This window comes from Anas platyrhynchos, chromosome 5, assembly GCF_047663525.1.
Source record: "Anas platyrhynchos isolate ZD024472 breed Pekin duck chromosome 5, IASCAAS_PekinDuck_T2T, whole genome shotgun sequence".
In the NCBI taxonomy this organism is placed as follows: Eukaryota; Metazoa; Chordata; class Aves; order Anseriformes; family Anatidae; genus Anas; species Anas platyrhynchos.
In genome coordinates this window covers 37428276-37449824 of record NC_092591.1, presented here as the reverse complement: position 1 = coordinate 37449824, position 21549 = coordinate 37428276, and the positions used below count along the sequence as shown (strand labels likewise).

Genomic DNA, 21549 nt, shown 5'->3' with positions numbered 1-21549 from the left:
CTCTGCTGCTGGAAAACCAGTTCCAGCTCCATTAGCAATAAAGCACATCCTAATTTTTAGAAAGCATTTGTTAGGCAAAACAGGTTATTTTTTAAGATGCTTTTTATTATTTTTATTTATTTATTTTATTTTTGTAATTGCAGCCTTTCTGTTGATGCCAGCTGCTTTAGTTGTAGGTATCTTCTGGGAGGTGGTGTCTGTCAGCAAGTCCCACGTGGGTGTCCCCTTGGCTATCTCTCATAGCCGCCCTTCTGTAAATCACAGCATATTAAAAAAAAAGGGGGGGGATAACACTGACATGTGAACTAATCCCCACATCAAAGGGAGCAGCTCTCCCTCCTCTAAACACCCGCCCCCCTCTTTTGCTGGGAAAAGTCTAATGCCTAGAAGGTGATTTACACAAAACTTCATCCCAGTTGTTAGGAAACTTGTAGTGCCACTTACAAGCCGACTGCAGAAGAAACCTGGGAATCAGGGTAACCACAACAGCTAGCCTGAGGGGTTCAGCATTTGGCAATTCGGGGAGGGGGTGGGGAAGGGGGAAGGATTGGCTTCTTACAGCAAACTCGTGCATATGTTGATTGTATGGCAGGATAGGCATGTATACGGACAGATGTAAACGTGACGAGTAGTGTGGGCTGCATGGGCACATATATACCTGCAAGTGTCTGCAAGTACTTGTGTATGCACCGGTGTGCCTGTTCTGACACAGACACATGCACACACACAAGTCTTTACATCTGTTTGGAGCAAGGAGGAATGATGGGAAGTATATGTGAAAAACACAAGCACATATGGGCACACAACTGTGCATCAGGTATAGCCATGGAGGGGGCTGTCTGTAGGATATCTTAAAGCATCCATTTGTGCCATTGGCCTATTTTTGATCTATAGGTTCAAATGCTAGGAATCTATGGATAAGGCAAATACGTCTGTGTAAGACAGGATTAAACCCTAAACTTATTCCCGTCCTGAATTTTGCAAATGCTCCCTGTGTACTGACTAAGTGTACAAAATGCTTCCCAGTAATGCACTGTCTTTGTGATGCAACTGAAGGGAGGAAAACAAACCTCTGTCTGCCTAGATAACCATCTTTTTCCAAATCAGCTCCAAGTCTGTGCCTGTGCTAGGCACACTCCTTCAGCAGTGACAACAAAGCGTACATGGCATGGACAAAAATTATACTGGTAGCTCTGTATTTAAAGCCAATAAGCCAAAATACCTACCTTATGTGAAACGAGCTGTGCTAATCACAGCGCATTTCTATGAGTACGTGAACGCATGAAACAAGACACCCACCAGTATCACTGCTGCTGGCTGATCAGCTTGGCTGCGCTTGCAGCTCTCCTCTCCTGCTTGCTCATGCAGGCAGGGCTCAGGGCCAGCATCCCGCCCCACCTCCAGGCCATCCCTTGCCCAAGCCAGAGGGCCACCAACACCCGCGCCAGCATAATCTGGTGTCACCCGCATAAGCTGCTGTCACTGCTGCAAGAAACCTGTGAGAATCGCTCCCAGTGCCAGCACTGGTGTGCCCTCAGAGTGAACTGGAGTGGGGAACAGAGCTGGGTTAAAAAAACAGAGACAGCTTCCTTTTTGTAGCGGGTGGTCAGCTGCAGTCCAGCTGCGTTCCCTGATGCTCGGCTGTGTGACTGCACAGGCAGGAGCTGGGGGCTGGAAGCAAGCAGTGGGGCACCCAGGCGGCTCTCTGGGAAGCCTGTGCTGGCTCACAGAGCCCAAGGACAGTGCCAGGAGTGCCTGGGGGCCCATCGCCCACCCTGCCAGCACAGAGCACATGTGGAGGAAAAGCAGAGCCCAAGGGCTTTGCAATTCCAGTTACACGCTCCCTCCGTGTACACTGCAGCTCCATGTGCATCTGTGCCTGTCCCCTGCCCCGTGTCAAGTGGAGAGGATGTGAAAGAAACCCCAGTGTGGTTGCAACCTTCACCTCCAGTACACGGAAAAACAAACACAGCCATTCTCTGTTTGTTGATTTAGTGCAGGGTGCTCCTTCCATTACAAAACCATTTCCCTGCAGGCAACAGGCTCAAACCTATTTGCTTATTACTCTGCAAAAGAAAATGAGGGTTTCAGGATAGGCGCAATCTTCGAGCATCTCATCTGTTGATAGAGAGATTGAAAGGCAAGAGCCATCCCAAGTGCCTCTCAGCAGAAGTGGTTGCTGCGAATGGCTTTTCATGTTTCCTATCTCAGAAACACATGCCACAAATTTATATTTCTCTTTCTCCTCTCCTTTAAATATAAATCTTAGTATGTGAGAGCTTTGTGCTTAGAAAGTTAAGCATGTGCTTCATCACAGATATTCACATAGACACGGCTTCGAGCACCAAAAGCCTCATCCAGAGCCACAATTCGCAGAGCACCCACCCTCCTGCCCACAGCTGTACTTGTCAAACCCCGGCATGGGCACTTCTGTTGGCTGAGGGCTGCGTCCTCTCCCCTTTAGGACAGCACAAACACCATGCCCACTTTTTGATCTGGCACGGCAGAGCTGGGCTCCAGGTGTGAGACACGTCCTTGCGAGAAGCGAACGCATAGGAAACATTCACACGAGTCTCTCCTGGCCTATTTGTATTTATGAGGTGCACCCGGCGGCAGTTCCTGTTGCTGGCTGGAACAGGACTGGATGAGCACTGCAAGAAGAGCAGCAAAGTTTACCTAGAGCTGGCACAAGTTTTGGCACTCGGCTAAATTAGCTGTTTCTACTTGAAGCCAGAGCTCTCTGTTTTTGCCAAACCCACCCCCCTGCATAATTAAAATACTCTCAGCACCTTTTTTGTCAGATAAAATCGCATCTCCTACAGCTGGTCTCTGAGATGGCCAAAATCATCACTCTTCTGGCTGGTCTTTTGGCTGGCTGGCACTTTAGCCTTCTCCCAAATCCAGACCAACAGCATTAAAATGGAATGAATGCATAACGGGGGGAAGCATACAACAGACAATGTCAAAGGAAAAGCAGATCAAAAAGAGCTTCTGGTATTGGATATGAGGTCAACCTGAGTACCAAAGCAAGACCTCACTGTCACTTCCAGCCCTGTCTGAATATGCACACATGAGACTAGCCTGACCATGCTAAGGCCCGACCTCCCATAGGTATGTTTCCCAGAGCCTTGCTCAGCATGGTAGTGCTGCTCTGCATATTGAATAGGGATGGCGAGTAGTCCCTACACGTGCAATAACTAGGGTAGATTGAGAGGATAACAGTAACAAAACAAAACAAGGATGAAAATTTCTGGAAGCTGGGATTTCATTGCCTCCCCTCTGCCCTGCATTTCAGCTCAGCAGTGTGTGTATGCTAAGTAACGGGTTAATTCCCATCTCCGTGACTCACTCCTAAGTTCTTCAGAGCAGGATTCAGTATTGTAGTGTCAGCGGCTGCTGCAAGAGCTGTTTAGACGTCCCTGCACGTAAGGAAGAGCAGGGCGCTGGTTCTGGGCAGCAGCACTGGGAACGTCATGGTTTGTTTAGCGTTCGCCGCGTATCTTCCTAAAAAGTCAATGTGCATCCGTACGGCTCTGCGGGCTGTCTGAGCGTTACGCTGCAGTTGGCTCAGCTTTTATTTTAGCGCACGAAGGGAATTGTCCTGTGAAAGGGTACCTTCTTTTTCAGGTTTAATGGCAGACTGTGTCACTGTAATTTGATTTAAAATTATCTCCTGTCGAGGCTTTCACAAGCGAATCCAACACACATGCATTTGCTCCGTAACAAATTTGACTGTCTGGAGAAACAAAGGTTGATAATTAAGCTAACAGTGGATTATCAGGATGGGGCCTAGGCATGGCCTAAAACCTCAACAAGTTGGTGCCTTAATTTCTGGATACTTATCAAAAGCAAACCTTCTACCTGATGCAGCTTGCCCGTTCTGGATGATCTGGCTCCGTGAGTCCCCGGGCTGGCTGCTGGGCTTTACTGCGGGAAGTCGGCACCTCCGTACGCGACGGAGGAATGCTGAACAAGCAGACACCTCTCCGGGGTAATCAGCCATGCCAAATCAAATGCATAATTCAGCTAGATTATGGCTAAATCTGGGAGATACATTTCTCTCCAGCTGATGCATGAGATCCCAGCGCCTTTTGTAGTCTGAAATACCGTTAATTAATATTTATCAGATGTAAAATGTGACACCAGCTACTTCGTATAGTATGCCTTGAAGCACTGTACTATTATTCTTTTTTAAGCACATGTTACAGCCAGGGAGACCAAGGCAGATGAGCACAAGTGTCAGCAGCAGCAAATAGCACTGAGCTGGGAGCCAGTTTTCAAAATCCACCCAGGATTTACAATGGCCTGTCTGCTGTGCAATGCACAGGAGGCAGGGACAGACACCTTATCAGTGACTTCTTGCATCGATAGGGTGGTTTAAGATAAAAAAGTAATATCGTAGCAAGTTTTTTCTGGTGGCAGCTTTGTTCCTAACTCGCACGTTAGTTTGGAAAGCATCTGTGTACACCCCCATTCTCACCCCCCTCGTTTGTGTCACGCTTCTGTGCTGGTGCTCAGCCTTCCCAGGATGTGGTATGGCAGGGCAGGAGGTGTGTCGTGCCATGCCATGCTGTGCCATGCCAGGCTGTGCTCCTGGCTGCTGGGTGGGCACACAGGATACGAAACCAGTGGCTCTCGTTCTCTAAATGAGTTTGATCCCCGCTGGGGCAAGGCAGGGGCAGGCCCGACGCGTTTGACAGCGCGGTACCTCCAGACCACCGCGGCGGGGGCTTCCCGGCGGTTTGGCTCCCAGGGCCGCAGTCTCTGGATAACTTCCATCCCAAATGTATGTCACATTTCCTTCCAGAGAAAGCAAAATATTTACACTAATCCAGGGTCACCCGGAGGCCACCCCGCTATCGCGGGCTGGAAGCGGCTGCAATACTGTAAACCAAGGGGCGCGAGGGCGGAGGGGATTAGCACGGGCCTCCAAAATAAACCGTGTGAATGGCTGGCGGCCGCTGCTGCGAGGCGGCGGGCACCGGGGCAGACGGTGCCTGATGGGTGCTTGTGCCGCGGGATGAGGAGGTGCTGGGCCGGGAGCTGGCTAAGGATGAGGATACAGGGTGGTACAGCAGCTGGTGACATTCTTCTCCAAGCAGCACTGAGCAAATTCTTGGCTTACCTGTCCAGAGAGGACTTCCCGAGAAACCAGTGCCCCATCCAGCCCACCAAAAATGAAACCCCAAAGCTCAGATCATCTGGATGTGTTTGTGGTCAGCGTCTGAGCCTGCGGCCACACCAATGTCACTTCCTCACCTACCTTCAAGAATCTGTTTGGAAACCAGAGAAGCACCGAGTGGCTGAGGCTGGCAGGGCCCCATGGGGCCCCTCTGGTCTGACCCCTTCCCAGCAGGGCTGCCCAGAGCTGGTTGCAAGCTGGAGTTGAAGCTTGTTCCCCTTCACTGCCACCTCCGATCAGGTGAGCCCACGAAGAGCAGCACTTGGATCTGAACGAGCCCGCAGGCTCTTTTACACTGGTTCCACTGCCCAGCAAGACTTGTGTGAAAGCGTGCGGGGTAACCAAAATATTACCAGGCTGTTCCAGTTATTGTTGCCTGTCTAAGGGAGACATAACTGCATTTTTTTGCATTAAATCATTTTCCACTGTCACTTTTTATCATGACTATCGTGGTGTCAATATCTGAGGTGTCAGTGTGGGCCAAAACTGAAGAGGGTGGCATCTGGCCACTCTCTGCCACCTGGGATACATGGCTTTTCCCAGCTTTGCAGAGAAGTTGCTTTATGCTGATTACTAAACTATTAGGTATGCAAGGCATAACTATAACAGAAGGGGATTTCTGCGTGGGAGGGAACAGTATGATTCAGATTGTCTCATCAGCCTTGCGACAAAAAATATCCGAGCAACAGAATATGCTTTTGCTACGTAGCCACTTATTTCTGTGCCTTTCTGTGCAAGCCGCAGGAGAATCTGACAGGAAATGGGAATTCACAGAACACTTCGCTAGTGATTCCCTTGTCGTGAGAGATAGTACGAGCACGGCGAGGGGAAGGAGGGAGGAAAGGCTCTGTTCGGGCACCCAGCTGCCACCTCTTGTAATAGCTCCTTGAGTCAGACATGGGGAAGTTGTATCAGGAATGCTATTCCAGCTTTGGAGGCTTGCCCGCTTTGCAACCAGCCCAGTATCTGGTGCACAGACACGTGGCTGAGCATTGCTCACATAAATACCTACTGCGTCGCACTAGTTGTTCAAAGGGATTCATTACTGAAGCTGAGGTAAGGAGTTGGCTCTACTGTTGGGTGGTTATTTTAGAACAGCCTTCAGGAACATACCACCCCTCATTGTCTGGGGTTGCAAAAGAGGATAGTAAGGGTAAACAAAAAGCTCTGATTTCAAGAAAAAATATCGTAAGTTGAAGTTCTACCTGAGGGCATTGGTCACTATCTTACAGGTGAAAATACTTCCTAGAACATTGCACTTAGGTACTAAAAATAAAATTATATCGGGACTTTTCTCTGCCCCGCAAAAAAAAAAAAAATCAAATTTAAGACAAAACAGAAGAATGTCAGATGCTTTAAGTTACGGAAGTTCACAGTGTAGGTCCCAGCCTGCCCTTCACGATGATGCCCCTGAGAAAAATCAGCGCCATCCATAACAAACAGTTCCACCTTATCAGGGACCACAGAAAGTAGGTTGCCTTAATCTCACTCGCGCAGGGACCGGGCCAATTCCAGCCGTCACTGTGAGCTTACAGAGGTTTGTTTTTAGCACACTGCTGACAAGACAAATGGCACACAGAAGGCAAATGCTCTTCAGCCTTCTTTTTCAAGGCTGGCTCAGAAAGTCAGAAGCTTGTGCGCTGCAGTGTTATGTGCCAGCCCCATATCTGAGTATCATTAGACACAGAACTAGTATGAGGCTATGCATACTTTCCTAGGCTTCGCACATTCTTTTCACATGTGACACTAACATAAAAGCTATGCAATTGTAGGTATGTTTTTATGAAGCCAGTTAAAAGTCAGTGTGCGTGTGTCATATTTTTGGTACTTTAGTCACCCTCAAAAAGGGGCGCCAGGGGGAGGGGGAAGTGGGGAGGCAGGCTGCAGCTTGCTTTCTTAATAACAAGCAAAACCTTTAAAGCTCAGGTTTCAGTACAGATTTTGTCTCTAAACTCCAGCTATGAAGCAAATAGCCCACAGACTCTTCCATAGAACTGTAGTGGCAAACTCCAATAACAGCTGAAGTGCAGTGATGAAAGGCATTGGTGCCAGAAGTACCTGCTAGAAGTAACATACCAAAACCAGTACTTTTAAAACCATTAATTTTAAGATCTCCTGTCTTGGAAGCAATGTCACCAGCAAGCGTCTTGGGGCTGAGACTTACCCCATTCCTTCTGCTTGTACAGCATGTGGGTCCCACCTGATGGTGACTTTTATGCTGCTCTCTCACGCACGCTGGCTCTAGTACGAGCTGGGCCTTTGACAAGCCATCTCTCAGCACTGCAGCCCAAGAAAGTGCTTTATGGAACACCAGACTGACCAGTTCTTGAGGCTGACCCAGTATGGCTCTTCCCATAGCCCAGTATGAGACAGCTCCTGCAATGCATTGGCAAAGGGGCTGAACTCTTGCAAAACACCATAACTGTAAATCCCAAGGAAACACAGCGATGTATAATACATGATAAATCCAAAATACAAGGCTGAAGGTGTCAAGGGTTTCGCTACCAAGTTTCATAAGGGAGTACAGTTAGGCCTTATATAGCCTGTCCTTGGCCACGCTTCAAGCAGTTTAATGGGGCAATTTCCAGTAAATAGAGAAATTGAATTATGCCAGCATGAAGAGGCCGTCCTCTTCAGAGCCCCTAAACTTTCTTCCAAATGGCAGTGCTTCCTTTTTCCAAAGCTATATAAAATATGATGGTTCAGGTCCTTCCTACAAATAAAAAGGTGCATTCTTCCTTACGTTCCTCATTCAGTGAAAACTTATATGATGAGAAACCACACACACACGCACATGCCTTGGCATGAGCCCCGATGTGGGCACAGCTGATGTGCCTAAGTGAATGGACACACAGAGATCTCTGTGTAGGTCAGAGCATTTGCCACGTGCAGTGCTGGGAAGTGCACGCATGATTCCAGTGAAAACCCACAACGTTGGCTGTCAGACATTGTAATGTAAAGATCCTTTCTGGTGTGTCCAAGCCTGAAAGTTTTGTGACATGCTGGAGTTCAAAGACGAGGCAGGTAGGAAACAACTTCTAAATCGGTTTGTGCAGTGGATTTCTGCAAATACAATTAAGATGCCTGCAAGCAGAAAAGGCCATCAGATCTAAATCCTGATTATCTGATTTTTGTAATTAGTACCTATTTCATAGAGTGGTAGACAAATCATCAGTTTGCCACAGTCAGGTATTAGCCCTGTGTCCCTGTTTTGCCCAAGGGAAAAAAAGTCTTCATTGCCATTACGCCGAACTACGTATTGGCCACAGGGTTTAACAACTCTTCTATAAAATCAGCTGCAGCAGAGCTCTGGTTGCTCAATGCTGGCTGCTGGGAGCATGCTTGCAGAAACCCCATGAAGGATCGTGTGGGTCACTTCCCCCATGTTGAGAAATAAATAAAGGCCAAGTTAGGAGAGCTCCATCTGAAAAGGAAAATAAGGCCATAAAGGGAAAAGGAGGATAGATTCTTAAACTGACTTCAGCTTTAATATTCTGCGGTTGTTTAAGGAGAAATCAACAGGAGCTTTGCCACTGATATCAGAGAAATATTAGACATTTAGTTTGAGAGAAAAAAAATACCTTTTTGAAGGCATTAACTGAAGAAATGAATTCATTTAAAATCAACAGAGTCCCATAATATTTTGCTTCATGTGTGGTCCTTTCTCCTGTGCTATTCCCACTCAGGGACAATATATTTCTGACAGGCAAGTAGTCACTCTTTCCACAATTAAATTCTCTATTTGCCTCTAAGATTTCTCCTTCTAGATATGCATCAGATTACGAGCAGGGTAATTTCTAGCTCAGGAAAAATCAACAAACTTCTCCCTTTTCTTTCCTATTGGCTTTAAGGCATTCTAGAAATCCCAGGTGTACTGGTGGCCAGCCCTTTGCTCTGCCTCCACGAAGGCCTTTGCTTTCCATTCTGTTGTTATCTCCATACCGCGGTTTTGCCCACACTCCTCTGGGTACTACTCAGTAACTTTTGGTTCTTCCCAACCATTTTGATCCCTCTGCTCTGCTGATTTACACGAAGCTGGAAGGCTGCAGGGGCAGATAAACTCCTCCCCAGCTTTCCCTTTGTCCAGTTTTGCCACCTTTGTGGATGCTGCTGGTCTTCAGTGGGGGGATGCAAGCCCTGAGTAGTGCTGAGACCAATGTGTCTCCAAACTTGACATGGACAGAAAAATGCACTTCCCTCGGAGAGGTTTCTTTTTACAAGACTCTAGACCCAATTTTTGTTCAGGTTTACGGCAGCTGGATCATTCATCCTCACTTATAAACTGTTGATTATGTATAAAAACCTTTTCTGAAGCTTTTCCCAAAGCTCAGGTGACATTTACTGTTTAACTCCCCTCCTTAACTACTTAGTGAAGGAAAAAAACAACCACAAATCCATGCCAGTTTCGGCACCTTTGCCCTTATGATTGACACCTTCCCTCCACTGCTGGGTTAAGACCGCTGCAAGTGGGAATTCCTTCTCCTGAATTAATTAACTCTGTATTGTTACTGCCTTTGATCTACTGCCATAGGAACAGGAGTGAGCACTGGAAAACCTCCCCTTGTGTGCATTTCTTACGCAAATAGCTCTGGACAGAATATTAAAGGGATCATTTAGAAGATGGTGGGCAGAAATTTTCCCCTCTCCAAAGTTGCCCTTGAGACTCATGCTCACTGCGGAAACTGCATGGGAATGGTTACAGACCTCTAGTGGCTCTGTTTATATAGCTTGTCTAGTTTCCTAATTGCTCACCAGTACAGAATTTTGGAAAGCTGTATAGAGATTTCCCATAAGGATTACAACATGGTGTCATTTCATCTTCTCTGCATTTCCCATCCCGTTGCCTGTTTGTTTTATTTTCCTCACCATAACATCTGTCCCACGCCGCTGAGAGATTTCACAATTGCAAACCTGCTATAAATTATGACACAGAGTTAAAGGACTTCAGTGTTTGCTCTCTGCTATTTTTTTCAAGGGACACTGGGTTAGCCACCTCTTTAAAATGGGTCCTTTTTTTTTTCTATTTATATACTGATGTTTGTAAAAGCTGTCTTTAGAAACTGAGGGGGAAAAAAAAAAAGTATTTCTGTTTTCTTGTGCCCTTTTCCACTTATCATCCTTTGAATTGCTAGAGAAATGCAAACTCCTCTAAGTGCTTGCAGAAAATAATCTCTAGCAAGCTCTGTCCCTAACGGCCTGTGGGGACTCCAGACAGAAAACAATCGCTCGCATTTCTCTTACCCAGCGTCTGCTGGAGCCTGTGGCAGCTTTAGCGCTGCCAGTGCCAGCCCACGTCACTAGTGCCAGGGCTGCAGGCTGAACTGGCCCCTGGTTCCCACCGAGATGGAAGCAAGCAGTCCTGAGTGCTCTAGTTCGGGGAGGCCAGTTCTGCCTGGCTGCGATTAGCAAACAAGCACAACGGGCTGTTTTACACCGACCAACGCTTTCAAGGCTAGCGTCATGCATCATCACTATGGTTAGGAGCAGAGGCACTGAAATGCAAGATAAACCACACAGCACTATACTCTCTTAATCCAAGGATGTCTCTTAGTCTTTGGTGACTTTACCTGCCATTTTCCTGCACACCAGCAAGCAGTGCGTATGGCTCCTGCAGGACTGTTCTTGGCTCCCAGTCACGAATGTGAGCGTCACAAACCACAAACGTGGAGCACTTGTAATCCTGGCTTCCTTCAGCAGTTAGGATAGAATCAGAGATTTATATGGCTGGAAGGGATCTCAGAAGATCATTTAGTCCAGACTCATGTCCCTAGGCAGGATCATTATACTTATGTCACTCTTGACAAATGCTTGTCTAACCTCATCCTAAACACAGGATAGCGAGTCCACAGCCTCCTCTGATACTCCTGTGCGTCATTATCCTTACTGCTTTCTTTCTTCTAACATCTAACCTCAATCTCCATTTCTGTAATTTAAGTTCATTACTTGTCCTATCCATCAGGGATGTGGAGAACAATTTATTCCCCTTTTCCCAGCCATCTTTCACCTACCTGACAACAATAACCCGACCTCCCTCAGTCTTCCCTAGACTAAAGAAAGTCGGTTTGCTCGTTCTTCCTTCCTAGGACTGGATTTCAGGAACTCTGATTACTCCCATTGCCATCCTCTGGACCCTATCTTGAGCACAGCACCCATAATCCAACTGTGGCCTCATGGAGAACAGAGCAGAAGGCTTAGTTGTAGGGTCCATGCCTATTTACACAGCATATTACTGAATTTGTGCTCTTTGCATTAGCAATTAACTCATATTTTAATTGTGACCTGTAACATCTCTCACATAAACTTTATGTGGAGTTGCTACTTGGGCATATTCACCACACTACACAAACAGAATTAATTATTCTTGGCAATGCCCCTATGCAGGAACTTACAACCATCCTTTCTGAAATGAATCCTATTTTGAAGACCATTTGCCTAAATAGTTTTTAATTGTAGTTTTATATGTCAGCACATCCATCATCTCCTTCCAGGTTTGTGGTAGACAAGAATGTGATATTCTCTATTCCATTGCCTAAGCTGTTCATAATCACCTTAATCACACTGACCTGGTACAGACTCCCAAAAGACTCTTCCTGACCCACCTTTCCCGTTTTTAAGTGTCATTAATAACTATTCTCTCTGTGTGGTTTTCCAGTTAATATTGCATCATCCTAGACCAGCCCCATTTAGCACAGGTTCCCTTAATTTGTTTAGAAATATCACGTTACCCTGTGACAAACGCCTTACCACAGTCAAAATATAGGACAACGATTGCTTCTCCCTTATCAACAAAGTTTTTTACTCTGTCATGAAAGGAAATTTGATCCATTTTACACAATTTGTTTTTGACAAATCTATGTTGGCCATTATTCATTTCTTTGTTTTGTTTTAGGTGCTTACAAAAGTTTGATTGTTTGTTCCAGTATTTTTCCGGGAATTGAAGTTAAACTGAACAATCTGCAGTCCCTGGCTCCTCCTTTTTTTCCTTTTGAAGGCAGGAACTACGTCTGCACTCTTCCAGGCTTCCAAGTGTGTTCTTGAGCTGTGTAACATCCCAGAAGCTAGGCTAGGTTATGCCTAGGTCTTTTGAGGTTAAACAATTGGCTGGTGCAATTAACCTAGGCTGAAATTCATCTGGCCCAACTGACTTGAGCACTAACACACTGAAGGATCTTCTAACCTGTTCTCTGCTCTAGTTTTGTGATCTTACCCCCTCTGTCATTGACATTGATTGCAATATTAATCTGAAGTGACAACAAAAGCCAAAAAAAAAAAAAGGTATGAAACACCCTGGGATTCTAGCCATGACCTGTCCACAGATTGTCTTCTCCACTGGAGAACATGTTTTCAGTTGCCTGGTTATCATCTCTCTGCTATAGTACTGAAAAACTACTTGTTGCTTTAAAGTGTCTTGTTAATTGGATCTCACTTTGCTGCCTGGCCTTTGTGATTGTGTCCTCAAACATCTAGCCCAGCTTCTGAATGCTTTTTTTCCTTGAGGCTGAAATTGAAAAAGAGATGGTGATTTATCTGCTGTTACATTTCCTACAAATTCCGCAGATTTAAGATAGCCTATGCTCATTGCTGTTCTCTCCGAGACCCTTTTCACATCACTAAAACTTTGCACTTGCCCAAAGCACAAAATGACATGCCTTTAACTACGGAGTACGTGACCTTAATGGAATCACCACTGGTTTATCTTGGCCTAGGAAAGATCAGGAGCACGACCTTCATTGCCACCTCTTACCAACCGCTAGGCTCTGCATGGAAGCACTCAGTCTCTGCTGGCCAATTTTTATTTAAACTTCTGTCCTTACCAGAAGTGACTGGCACAAGTCACAGGACCTTCTCACCCATATGTGAATTTTAAATAGTCCCAAATGCTAAAAATGTTTACAGCCAGAAGTATTCAAGTTCATCTCAACCGCTTGTTAGAAAAACATCTTTTCTCGTTTGGGTACACTTTATTGCTGGCTTCCCTCTCTGCTGGCCTTCCAAGCTTGAGTTCCTGACAGAGCGAGGAACATTTTTTTGTTGTTGTTTTCACACATATGGAAAACTCAAATCACTAGCAATGTAATCATGCCAAACTCCTGCCGGCGCAGAAACTCTAGCTTACCTTCCATCATCACATATTCTTCACATCAGTAAAGATACGCAAGAGATCACTGCTCGAGGAAGCTGTAGCTGTAACAGCAACACTGTAAATACAGCAGTGTTATAACACTATAATGGTGCTCTTTCAAAAGAGCAGCATGAGCAGCCAAAAGAGGAAGGCGTTCAGACAGCCTTTCTATTGCCCAAGCGGAAGTGAATTTCAGATACTGCTTCGGTTCCCTTTAGTTAGAATTCCCCATAAATGAACGGCTAAAACACCAGTTGATAGTAAGGACATGCAAGCAGGGAATCCAGAAGTGGAGGCTCAAAGGAAAAAGCAGAAAAAGCTGGCCTTTTGCCTAGCTATGAGTCTCCTTCCTTCCCATTCTGCTTCTTTTGTTTTTATGGTTCCTGCACGTTTTGCAGTGTCAGCCGGTTGTCACAGATGAGAGGACAGCATTTCATGTGTTTTAGCTAAGCCTGGGACCCCAGGCACCTTCCAGGCCCTAGCCTGGGGCATGTTCACTGCTGCAAACTGCTGGTTAAACCAAAGCAGTGATCTAGATCATAAAGCAAGTAATAAAATACCCTGCTGATAAACTGCAGTATGTGGAAACTTACACATTATTTATGGATTGTTAGAGGTTAACACTAGAAAGAGCAAACCATAATGATTTTTTGGGCCTCCTCTATTTGTTATCCAGCCTTAGTATGACAATTTTCCATGGTAGAAAAAAGCTCTCTCCTTCTCAGCCTGGGCAAATCATGATGATTGCAAAGTGTCCCCTGTCCAGACATTCTTAATATGCCTTCGGGCCTGAATTTGGTGAGCTTTCAGCCATTGGATTTCGTTTTGTCTTGTCCTGATCCTTCCCAATGTCCATGCATGTGAGCCATGTGTAAAAAGACTGGTGCAGAGGCAAATTATGCATCAACATTAAAAATCAAGTGAGCATGAGAGACACATTTCCAGTTTCTATAAGGAATCATCAGAGACCACTTCTCAAGAAACTAGGAAAAAAAAAAAAAAAAAAAAAAGGAAATGGAAAAAAAAGTACCTTTGGAAAAAAAAATACCTTTGGAAAGAAGGGAGAGTGGTGGTGTTGCAAGATGCAGCAACATATCAATGCTGGCAAAGGCAGGCAGGCATTAACCACCCCAAACGACAGCCAAGTTCTCCACTGTCCTGCAGCTATTAAGCTATTAACACCACGTCCTGCCACTACTAACACCAGCTACAAAATAGGGTATATATATTAAAAAAAAAAAACAAACGTAGATAGTGGTGCAGGGTAACGGATGTGATTTCTGCCAGTAGAACACAACAGATTATCTTTCCATCTGTTTTTTACAAATATATGTCACATTGAGTAAACAAAGCCTCACTGAACTTGCATTTCCCTGCTCTGCATGAGACTCCCAATGAGTGAACATGGGTGGAGTGAGTGAAGAAGCAGGATGCTACCCGTTGGACGCCTACACACATGGATATATGAGGACCAGTATTAATGAAAGGTCCCTAGCAAACCAAGTTTCTTCGTACCAGTATGTCTCACTGTCTAAAGCTGTGTTTATGGGAGGAATACATTTACTGATTCAGATTATATTAGCAAAACAGCCTGTTAGCAAGCATGACTTGTTCAGACAAAGTAAGGGACAACTGCGACATGCCCCCAACCCCAACAAGTGTCATCCATCACAGCTCTGGTTACAGTCCTGCTGGCAGAGGCGTGTTGTGCAGACCTGACCTATGATAGAAAGACTTGAGGAAGGAGAAATGAGGGTGGGGGATGTGTTAGATGCCAAAAACCTGATCCCTCTTCAGAGGAAATCCCTTAGCAAAACAATGCCTACAGAAGGACGGCCTGATACCTGAAAGAGATTAAAACAGTAAACCTGTACTCAAGCTGAGCTGCCATGTGGAAAATCCAGCACTTTCCATGCAGCAAAGGTCCCTGTGTGCACCTGTAGCTAGACGGGAGGGGAAACTCCTAGAATTAGGAGGAGAGATTAATAAAAAAAGTATTTGCACATTTAAAGGCTGACCTGATCTTTGGAAATAGCTAACCTTATCCCTCCTTCCAGAAGTCAGCAGTCCATGCGCCTCACCTGCACAGCAAGATGGGAGTTCTTGGCTGGAGGGCGGTATTAAGGTGGGGAGGAGGACCTCCAGGCAAGAAAGGTTAACATAACCATTTACCACAATGGATTGCTTTTCAATAAGAGCTAAGAGAAGTTTTCTTTGGTTTTTGTTTGTTTGTATTTTAACAAACAAACAAACCTCCTTTAAGGAGCCTGTGGAGGAAAGGATCAAGTAAAACCAGTAAGAATCTGCAGAATTTTTCCAGCTAAGGCTGGCAGAGTGTAGCAGGGAAAATGTGCTGTTTGCCATTGCTGCCTCCTCCTTGGTGTCTGGAGCTGAACTGGTGGGCAGGACCACAGTCGTGCCACCCCCTTACATCCCCACAAGAGAAGTGTCACAGAAATGTGAGTGTTCGTCTCCTGAATCCAGCAGCAAGAGGATGTGCAGGACAGGCACTCCCTTCTGTTTTGCAACCCATCATTCACACAGACTCTCAAAACACAGCTCTGATACACGATCTGTCTGATTTTCAGATTAAAGAGTGCACTATCAATGACTTTACTCTGCCACTGTCGTGGTTACCAGCGAAGGATTAAGCTTTACCCTGGTTTCTTCTGCTAAACACAGACCTTCTAAGAAGCTTCCCTATCAGCTTGCAGCTGCTTGTGCTCTCTAGTTCTTCAAGATATTCATGCTTACTGGAACTGCTATGGTGGGATCCCTGTTCTTCAGGCAGCAAATGCTGGCCACCGTCATAAGAAAGACATTTGCCAGAGGCCCTAAGAAAAGGACTGTGTGAGCTTTTGCTAGGCAGCACCTTGCTTAAGTGCACGAACCTTTCTGACTCATATGCTCGCTCTGATTTTGAAAAGGATGATGCAGATCAAATAAAGAAGGAAACACTGCTTCCAAGGCAAACATTGCACATTTGCATTCAGGTTTGACCTCTGCCTTCCTGGAGGCCCATGTGACCTACTTAACTTTTTACCTTGCTGTTTCTTGGGAGACTGGATGAGCTGAGAGAGGAAATGGTAATGGGCTACGGGACTTTCTCACCTGCAGCCTGTATTTCCATCAAGCAGCACCCTTCACTGAGGCTCCAGCTTGCTTTCCAAATGTTTAAAGGGTTGATTTGCAAAAATAATAATAATAAAAAATCTCAGGAAAACAATTATTCTTTTATTTCTATCAAACATTTTGTGAGGAGGAGATCCTGTGTCTCCTCCCCCCCTTTGATAAAAGAGTTCACCATCACAGGGGTGGCAGGAGAGAGGGAGTGAAATAAGATACCTCCGCTCAGCTTGCCTCAATTTAATGAGCTCCTTTAGGCCTTATCATTCGCCCTCTGCTTTCCCCCATTGTGAACTTCTCAGCCTCATCTAAAAGAGCGTCTTCTTCTTCCTTTTTTTATTTTTTTTAATCGGACTCTGTTTGATCGGCCCTTTACCCTTTCTTTCCACAAGCCCCCACATCACGCTGGAACTGGTACCAGTGGAGCATGTCAGCATGCCCTAGCAACGGGAAGATTAAGGGAACCACCAGCTCCCGAGGACGGGCTGGCTCGGACTTACTAATTAACTGCAGTGAAAGAACTGAATGAGAGCAGCCCTTTCTTTGGGGCAGAGAAGGCACTAGAGGTGGATGAAGGAGTTCAGCTAAAAGAAGATTTCCCTCCCCCAAAACATGTGTCAACACTCAGACCAATCCTTTCTTAATAAGACTTTGTGTACATGTGGAGGTTATGTGGATGGCAAAGGCTGACAGCAGTCAAGCCTGATGCATAAAAACACAGGTGGGAGTGAAGTCAAGCCACCACCCCGCCCCCTGCCCAGAGGCAGGTCTACACATGGCCTGGGGGGATGCTCCTGCCCCAGGCCCCCTCAGGCAGCAGCCTGCGTGCAGCACTGCAGCCCGCGGCCACAACGCGTGTCCTCTGCACCGCTGGGCTTGGTCTGTCTGGGTGGGCAGCTGGGTGCACTGCTGCTCTAATGAGAGGTGGCAGGGTTTGTACTGGAGCACAAGCAGTGCCCCAGCCCGCCCCAGTCCCTGCACCCTCCTGGATCTGGCCCCTGCCAGCAGCGCCCAGCAGTGATCAACAGGTTTCTGCAGGGCTCCTTCACACCAAACTGCGTTAGGATCCTGTCCTCTTTTGGTCAGCCTTAGCCTCTGCTGGTAAATCTTTTCAGAATTATGAAATACTTGTGACACATCGCTTTTTTTTTTTTTTTCCCCCCCCCAAAAAAAAACAAACATTATTTTGTGTTCTTGCTGCTTCGGCGCTTTTGCTTCAGGCTGAACTGGAAGTGAAACTGCCGAAATCCCACAGGAGAAGTGCTGGTGGTATTTCTGGACGGAGCAGGAAGCAGCAGACACGTTGCCAGACAGCAACTTCTTGTAACAATCCAGCCCCTTTCTCTAATGCAAAAAAAAAGCTAAACGGGATAGATTTAAAAAACCTTTTCAGATAAGCGTTATTTCCAAAACGAGGGGACGCTCCTTCAAGTGCGTGGGGACGGGCCCACGCTGACGTGAGGCCGTGGTGTGGAAAGTGGGGCTGCGGCCAGGGCGCCCGCCGGGCGGGGGAAAGAGGAAGCTGGGCCGGCGGGAGGGCTGCTGGGCCCGCGGCCTTGCCCCGGCCTCCATTTCGCGGGGCGCAGCGCGTGACGGCCTGGGGAAGGGCAGGGGATGGAAATCTCCTTCCATCTCTGCTGCCGGCAAGAGACGAGGCTCCCCAAGTGCACGGGAACTGATGAAAACAGCGGCTTTGTTTTTCTGAAATAAACTGCCACTTGAAAAGGAAACTATAAAAGACTCACTCAGAAAGCGTGGGTTTTCTGTGAAAAAAAAGGCTGTGGAAAAATGGTGCTATCTTACAAAAGAGAGCTGTGCCTTTGCATATTTAGCCGTGGATCTGCTGGTATTAGAGACAAAGTCAGATTTTATTGCTTTTTATTTTTTTGAGCCCTGCAGCACTGACACAGATGAGCCACGTAATGAACTGCAGAATCTTTTTTTTTTCTTGAGCACCAGAAGTTACTTTTTTTTTTTCTAACTGTATACTGTATCAGCCTTAACTTTGCTAACACACCATAAGCCACATACAGCATTTTGTAGGTTCATAAAACTTGCAATTTTTTATTCAGGTGTAGTGCTTTCCAGGGTTAATCTCTACAGACTTTTAATTGAATTTGTGTGGCCTGCTGTTGATTTCACCCTCTTAAAGGCTGTGAGACCTTGCCATATGTGTTTGTACAGCATCATTTCTCGGAGCAGACCTGTGCTTGAAAAATGCTGCTGACTGCAACGTGCTGGTGCCTGCAAAGGGAGCACTCCAGGGATGCAGCTTCCCGAAGGAAACAGAGAAGGGTTAACTTCACTGAATGGTTGCAGAGTCCCGACTCTCCAGACCTCAGATGCTGAGAAAGGACATGAGACAATAATCCCTTAGAGAACGTGCTAAATAATTCAAGGCTAGTTTAATAAATAAATAAATAAATAAATATTTTGTTGCAATAGTTTGGCCTTTCTTAATATAGCTTGGAGGAGCAGGATATCTGGCTGCTTTCCGAAAGTCCTTGTTATGGTATTTAATGAACCCTAGGGATCATTACACTATAAATATGGTTCATGTTTATATAGATGCATTGGGCAATGTATTACAATGCTAGGGGTTAAAAGTCATTTCCATGGATTCCCAACCAAGATAAACTCATCCACACCCCTGAGGTGAATAGTACTTAAGTCTGTGTTTGTATAAAGGAGGCCGTCAGACTTTCCAGCACCTGAAAAATGGTCAGGCTTATCTGTTATTTATCTCTCAGGCTCGGCTTTTATATGTAAATGTACCTACAGTGGCTGCAATGGATGGTCAATGATATCTCTGTCTTAGGGCTGGTCATTGCAGGCCAGATCTTCTCCACCAGCAGCAGCCATGCAGCTGGAGGGGAAATCCAGCCCAGCGCCTCCCCTGGGGACCAGGCTGAGAGCAGCAGCCATCTCGTGTGTGTCTTGAGGGAACTCTTCGGGCTGGTTCCCCTCCAGCCACAGGGACTTGCCAGCAAGGGCTGGGCTGAAGTGGTAAGCTTGATCTAGGTAGCATATGATCTACATGATTATGGCTCATTTTAAACTGCTACTGGGCTTAGCTAGACTAATACTGAGGTAATGGAATATTCTGCATCTGCATGTAGCAGGATATTTTTAACACATATATGTGTGTTTACACACATGCGGAAATATAGCTGAGGTGACTCTTTTCTGAGAAGAGAACCGTGGGTTGAGACCAAATGCGGAAAACATTACACAGAAAAGTGTTGGAGAAAAAAAAGGAACAAAAAAACCCTACACCTCACGTGTAGTAAAAGTGACTGTCTGTCAACAAACAAGGAAAAATCTCACAGGCACACAGATCAACCAGTGAAATGAGAGACCAGGGGAGAGAAACATAGCACTTTCCAAGGGTGAAAAATCACTGTAAAATATCAGACAGGCACTGAGTAATGTTGGATTGGCCTGCTGCAGTGAACGGGGGCAAAATCTGACTGCTGCTGATGGGGTTTGGTCAGGACACCAGGCTGGGAAACAGTTCTACTCCTCTGAGGGGGGAAAGTTGATTTTTAACCATGGCAAGTGCTCAAGCCACTCATTTCAAATCTGTAACATGCCGTTTAGTAGCTACAAACATCAGGCTGCTTTTCCCCTGTGACAAGCAAGTTGTTTCTTGCTTCCACCTTATTTCCATGTAGCCCATGGGCAAGCTGGAAAGCTTTGGACTCCAAAAGCAGAGAACACTTCAGCAGCATCAAAGAGGCAAGGTGAGTGCATGGCCGTCACTCCATGTGCACACCAGGGCGCACATCTCGCTAGCAGCTTCCAGAGCTGCCTGCTTGCTCCTGCCTGCTCTGCTCATCAGCGTGGAGCGGCTGAGGTGTGTGTGTGCGGCTGCTAAATGAACATTAATTCACATTACATCACCTGGGAGGCTGGAAGTCAGCTGCCTGGTTCCCCACATGGGGGATGTGAGGCTCAGCCAAGCTCCTTGGGCGTTACTTTTCTTTCTTCCTCATTTCATTTGCTGTTTTTTCTTTTTTCCTCTTTCAATATTTGCTTCCAAGAAGGGATTAGGTGTGATGGGTGTGGGGCGGATTGCACCGACACTGTTTTGTGAAGGAAAGGGACCCGTTCATAGGAGAGTTGTGGGTTGTTTATTAGCAGCTTGCATGACTGCAGAAATCCCAGAGCAATATGCTGGGCACCAGGCACATGGTGGCTGCGCACAATTACCCTCCGCACCACGACAGAGCAAGCCCAGACTCAGACGTTAATGTGGCTCTGAGGACAACACTTCATTCCACATCTCCAGTGGAAAGCTTTTATAAAAAGTCAAGTACCCACATGGGATTAGAGTAATAATAACGTCTTGCACTTTAGCATAAAAAATAGGGTGTGAAATCAAGCGGCTGATCAGTGGTCACAATTACTAACACATTGAATCCTCAGCTACTTTATTCCATTCAACGAACGGAACTGTTTTGATGTGGGCTCTACCAGAGACCAGGCACATAGTGCTTCTTCTTGCTTTTAGCAACAGGAAGTGTGGAGCATCAACAAAATTGGCATTTTACTGTTACAGGTCTGTGGAAACTGCTTGTCCGGGTGGCGAGAGGTGCTGGAGAAAACCCCACAACCCAGCCCCGAGCGGTGCCTGGAGCAGCTCGCAGCTTGCTCTCTGTGGGCTGGGGAGTTCTGCAGGGAGGAAATAGCTGCAAAATCTCATTTTTATCACTGAACTCAGCAGCTACGCCTCCGAGTATAGCAATCTGACCTATTTCACCAGTTGTACACACCAGTTTTACACCGGCGTCAGTCCAGTGACGTCAGTGGGATTACTCCATCCCTGCATAAGATAAAAATCAGGCCCAAAGAACAGCTTCGCTGAGGAGGAACATGCTCTTTTGACATATTTCTTAGTCCAGCCACATTTACAAGAGATCAATCTCATGTTTGTTCATTTTACATATCAAATCATTTGTCTTTTGGGAGTTCTCAGCTCCATCCACATCAACCCAGGATACTGCCTCACCTACTAAGTGATCTCAGTCAAGGAAGGACCAAGTCACAATGACTGGTGACAGCAGCGTGCATGACCTTTACGATACCAACACCAGAGCTAGTGAGCTGGACCAGGAGC

The 21549-nt window shown here is 46.2% G+C and overlaps 1 protein-coding gene and 1 long non-coding RNA gene across 16 annotated transcripts in view; one reads left to right on the top strand and one right to left on the bottom strand.

Moving 5' to 3' along the window:
• LOC106017967 (uncharacterized) overlaps positions 1 to 8230 on the bottom strand; it is a 40852-nt gene extending 32622 nt beyond the window's left edge. Inside the window, exon 1 of the long non-coding RNA XR_011809713.1 lies at positions 7347 to 8230. This is a non-coding gene — a long non-coding RNA (uncharacterized lncRNA). The remainder of the gene's footprint in view (positions 1 to 7346) is intronic.
• Positions 1 to 21549, top strand: part of RAD51B (RAD51 paralog B) — a 474920-nt gene that overhangs the window by 432309 nt on the left and 21062 nt on the right. For 12 of the 15 annotated variants that reach the window (XM_072038849.1, XM_072038848.1, XM_072038852.1 and 9 more), the window contains one exon: positions 20105 to 20173. The exons of the other annotated variants lie outside the window; for them this stretch is intronic. In XM_072038849.1, the coding sequence (XP_071894950.1) occupies positions 20105 to 20173 (69 nt within the window). The remainder of the gene's footprint in view (positions 1 to 20104; positions 20174 to 21549) is intronic. 15 annotated transcript variants of the gene reach the window in all.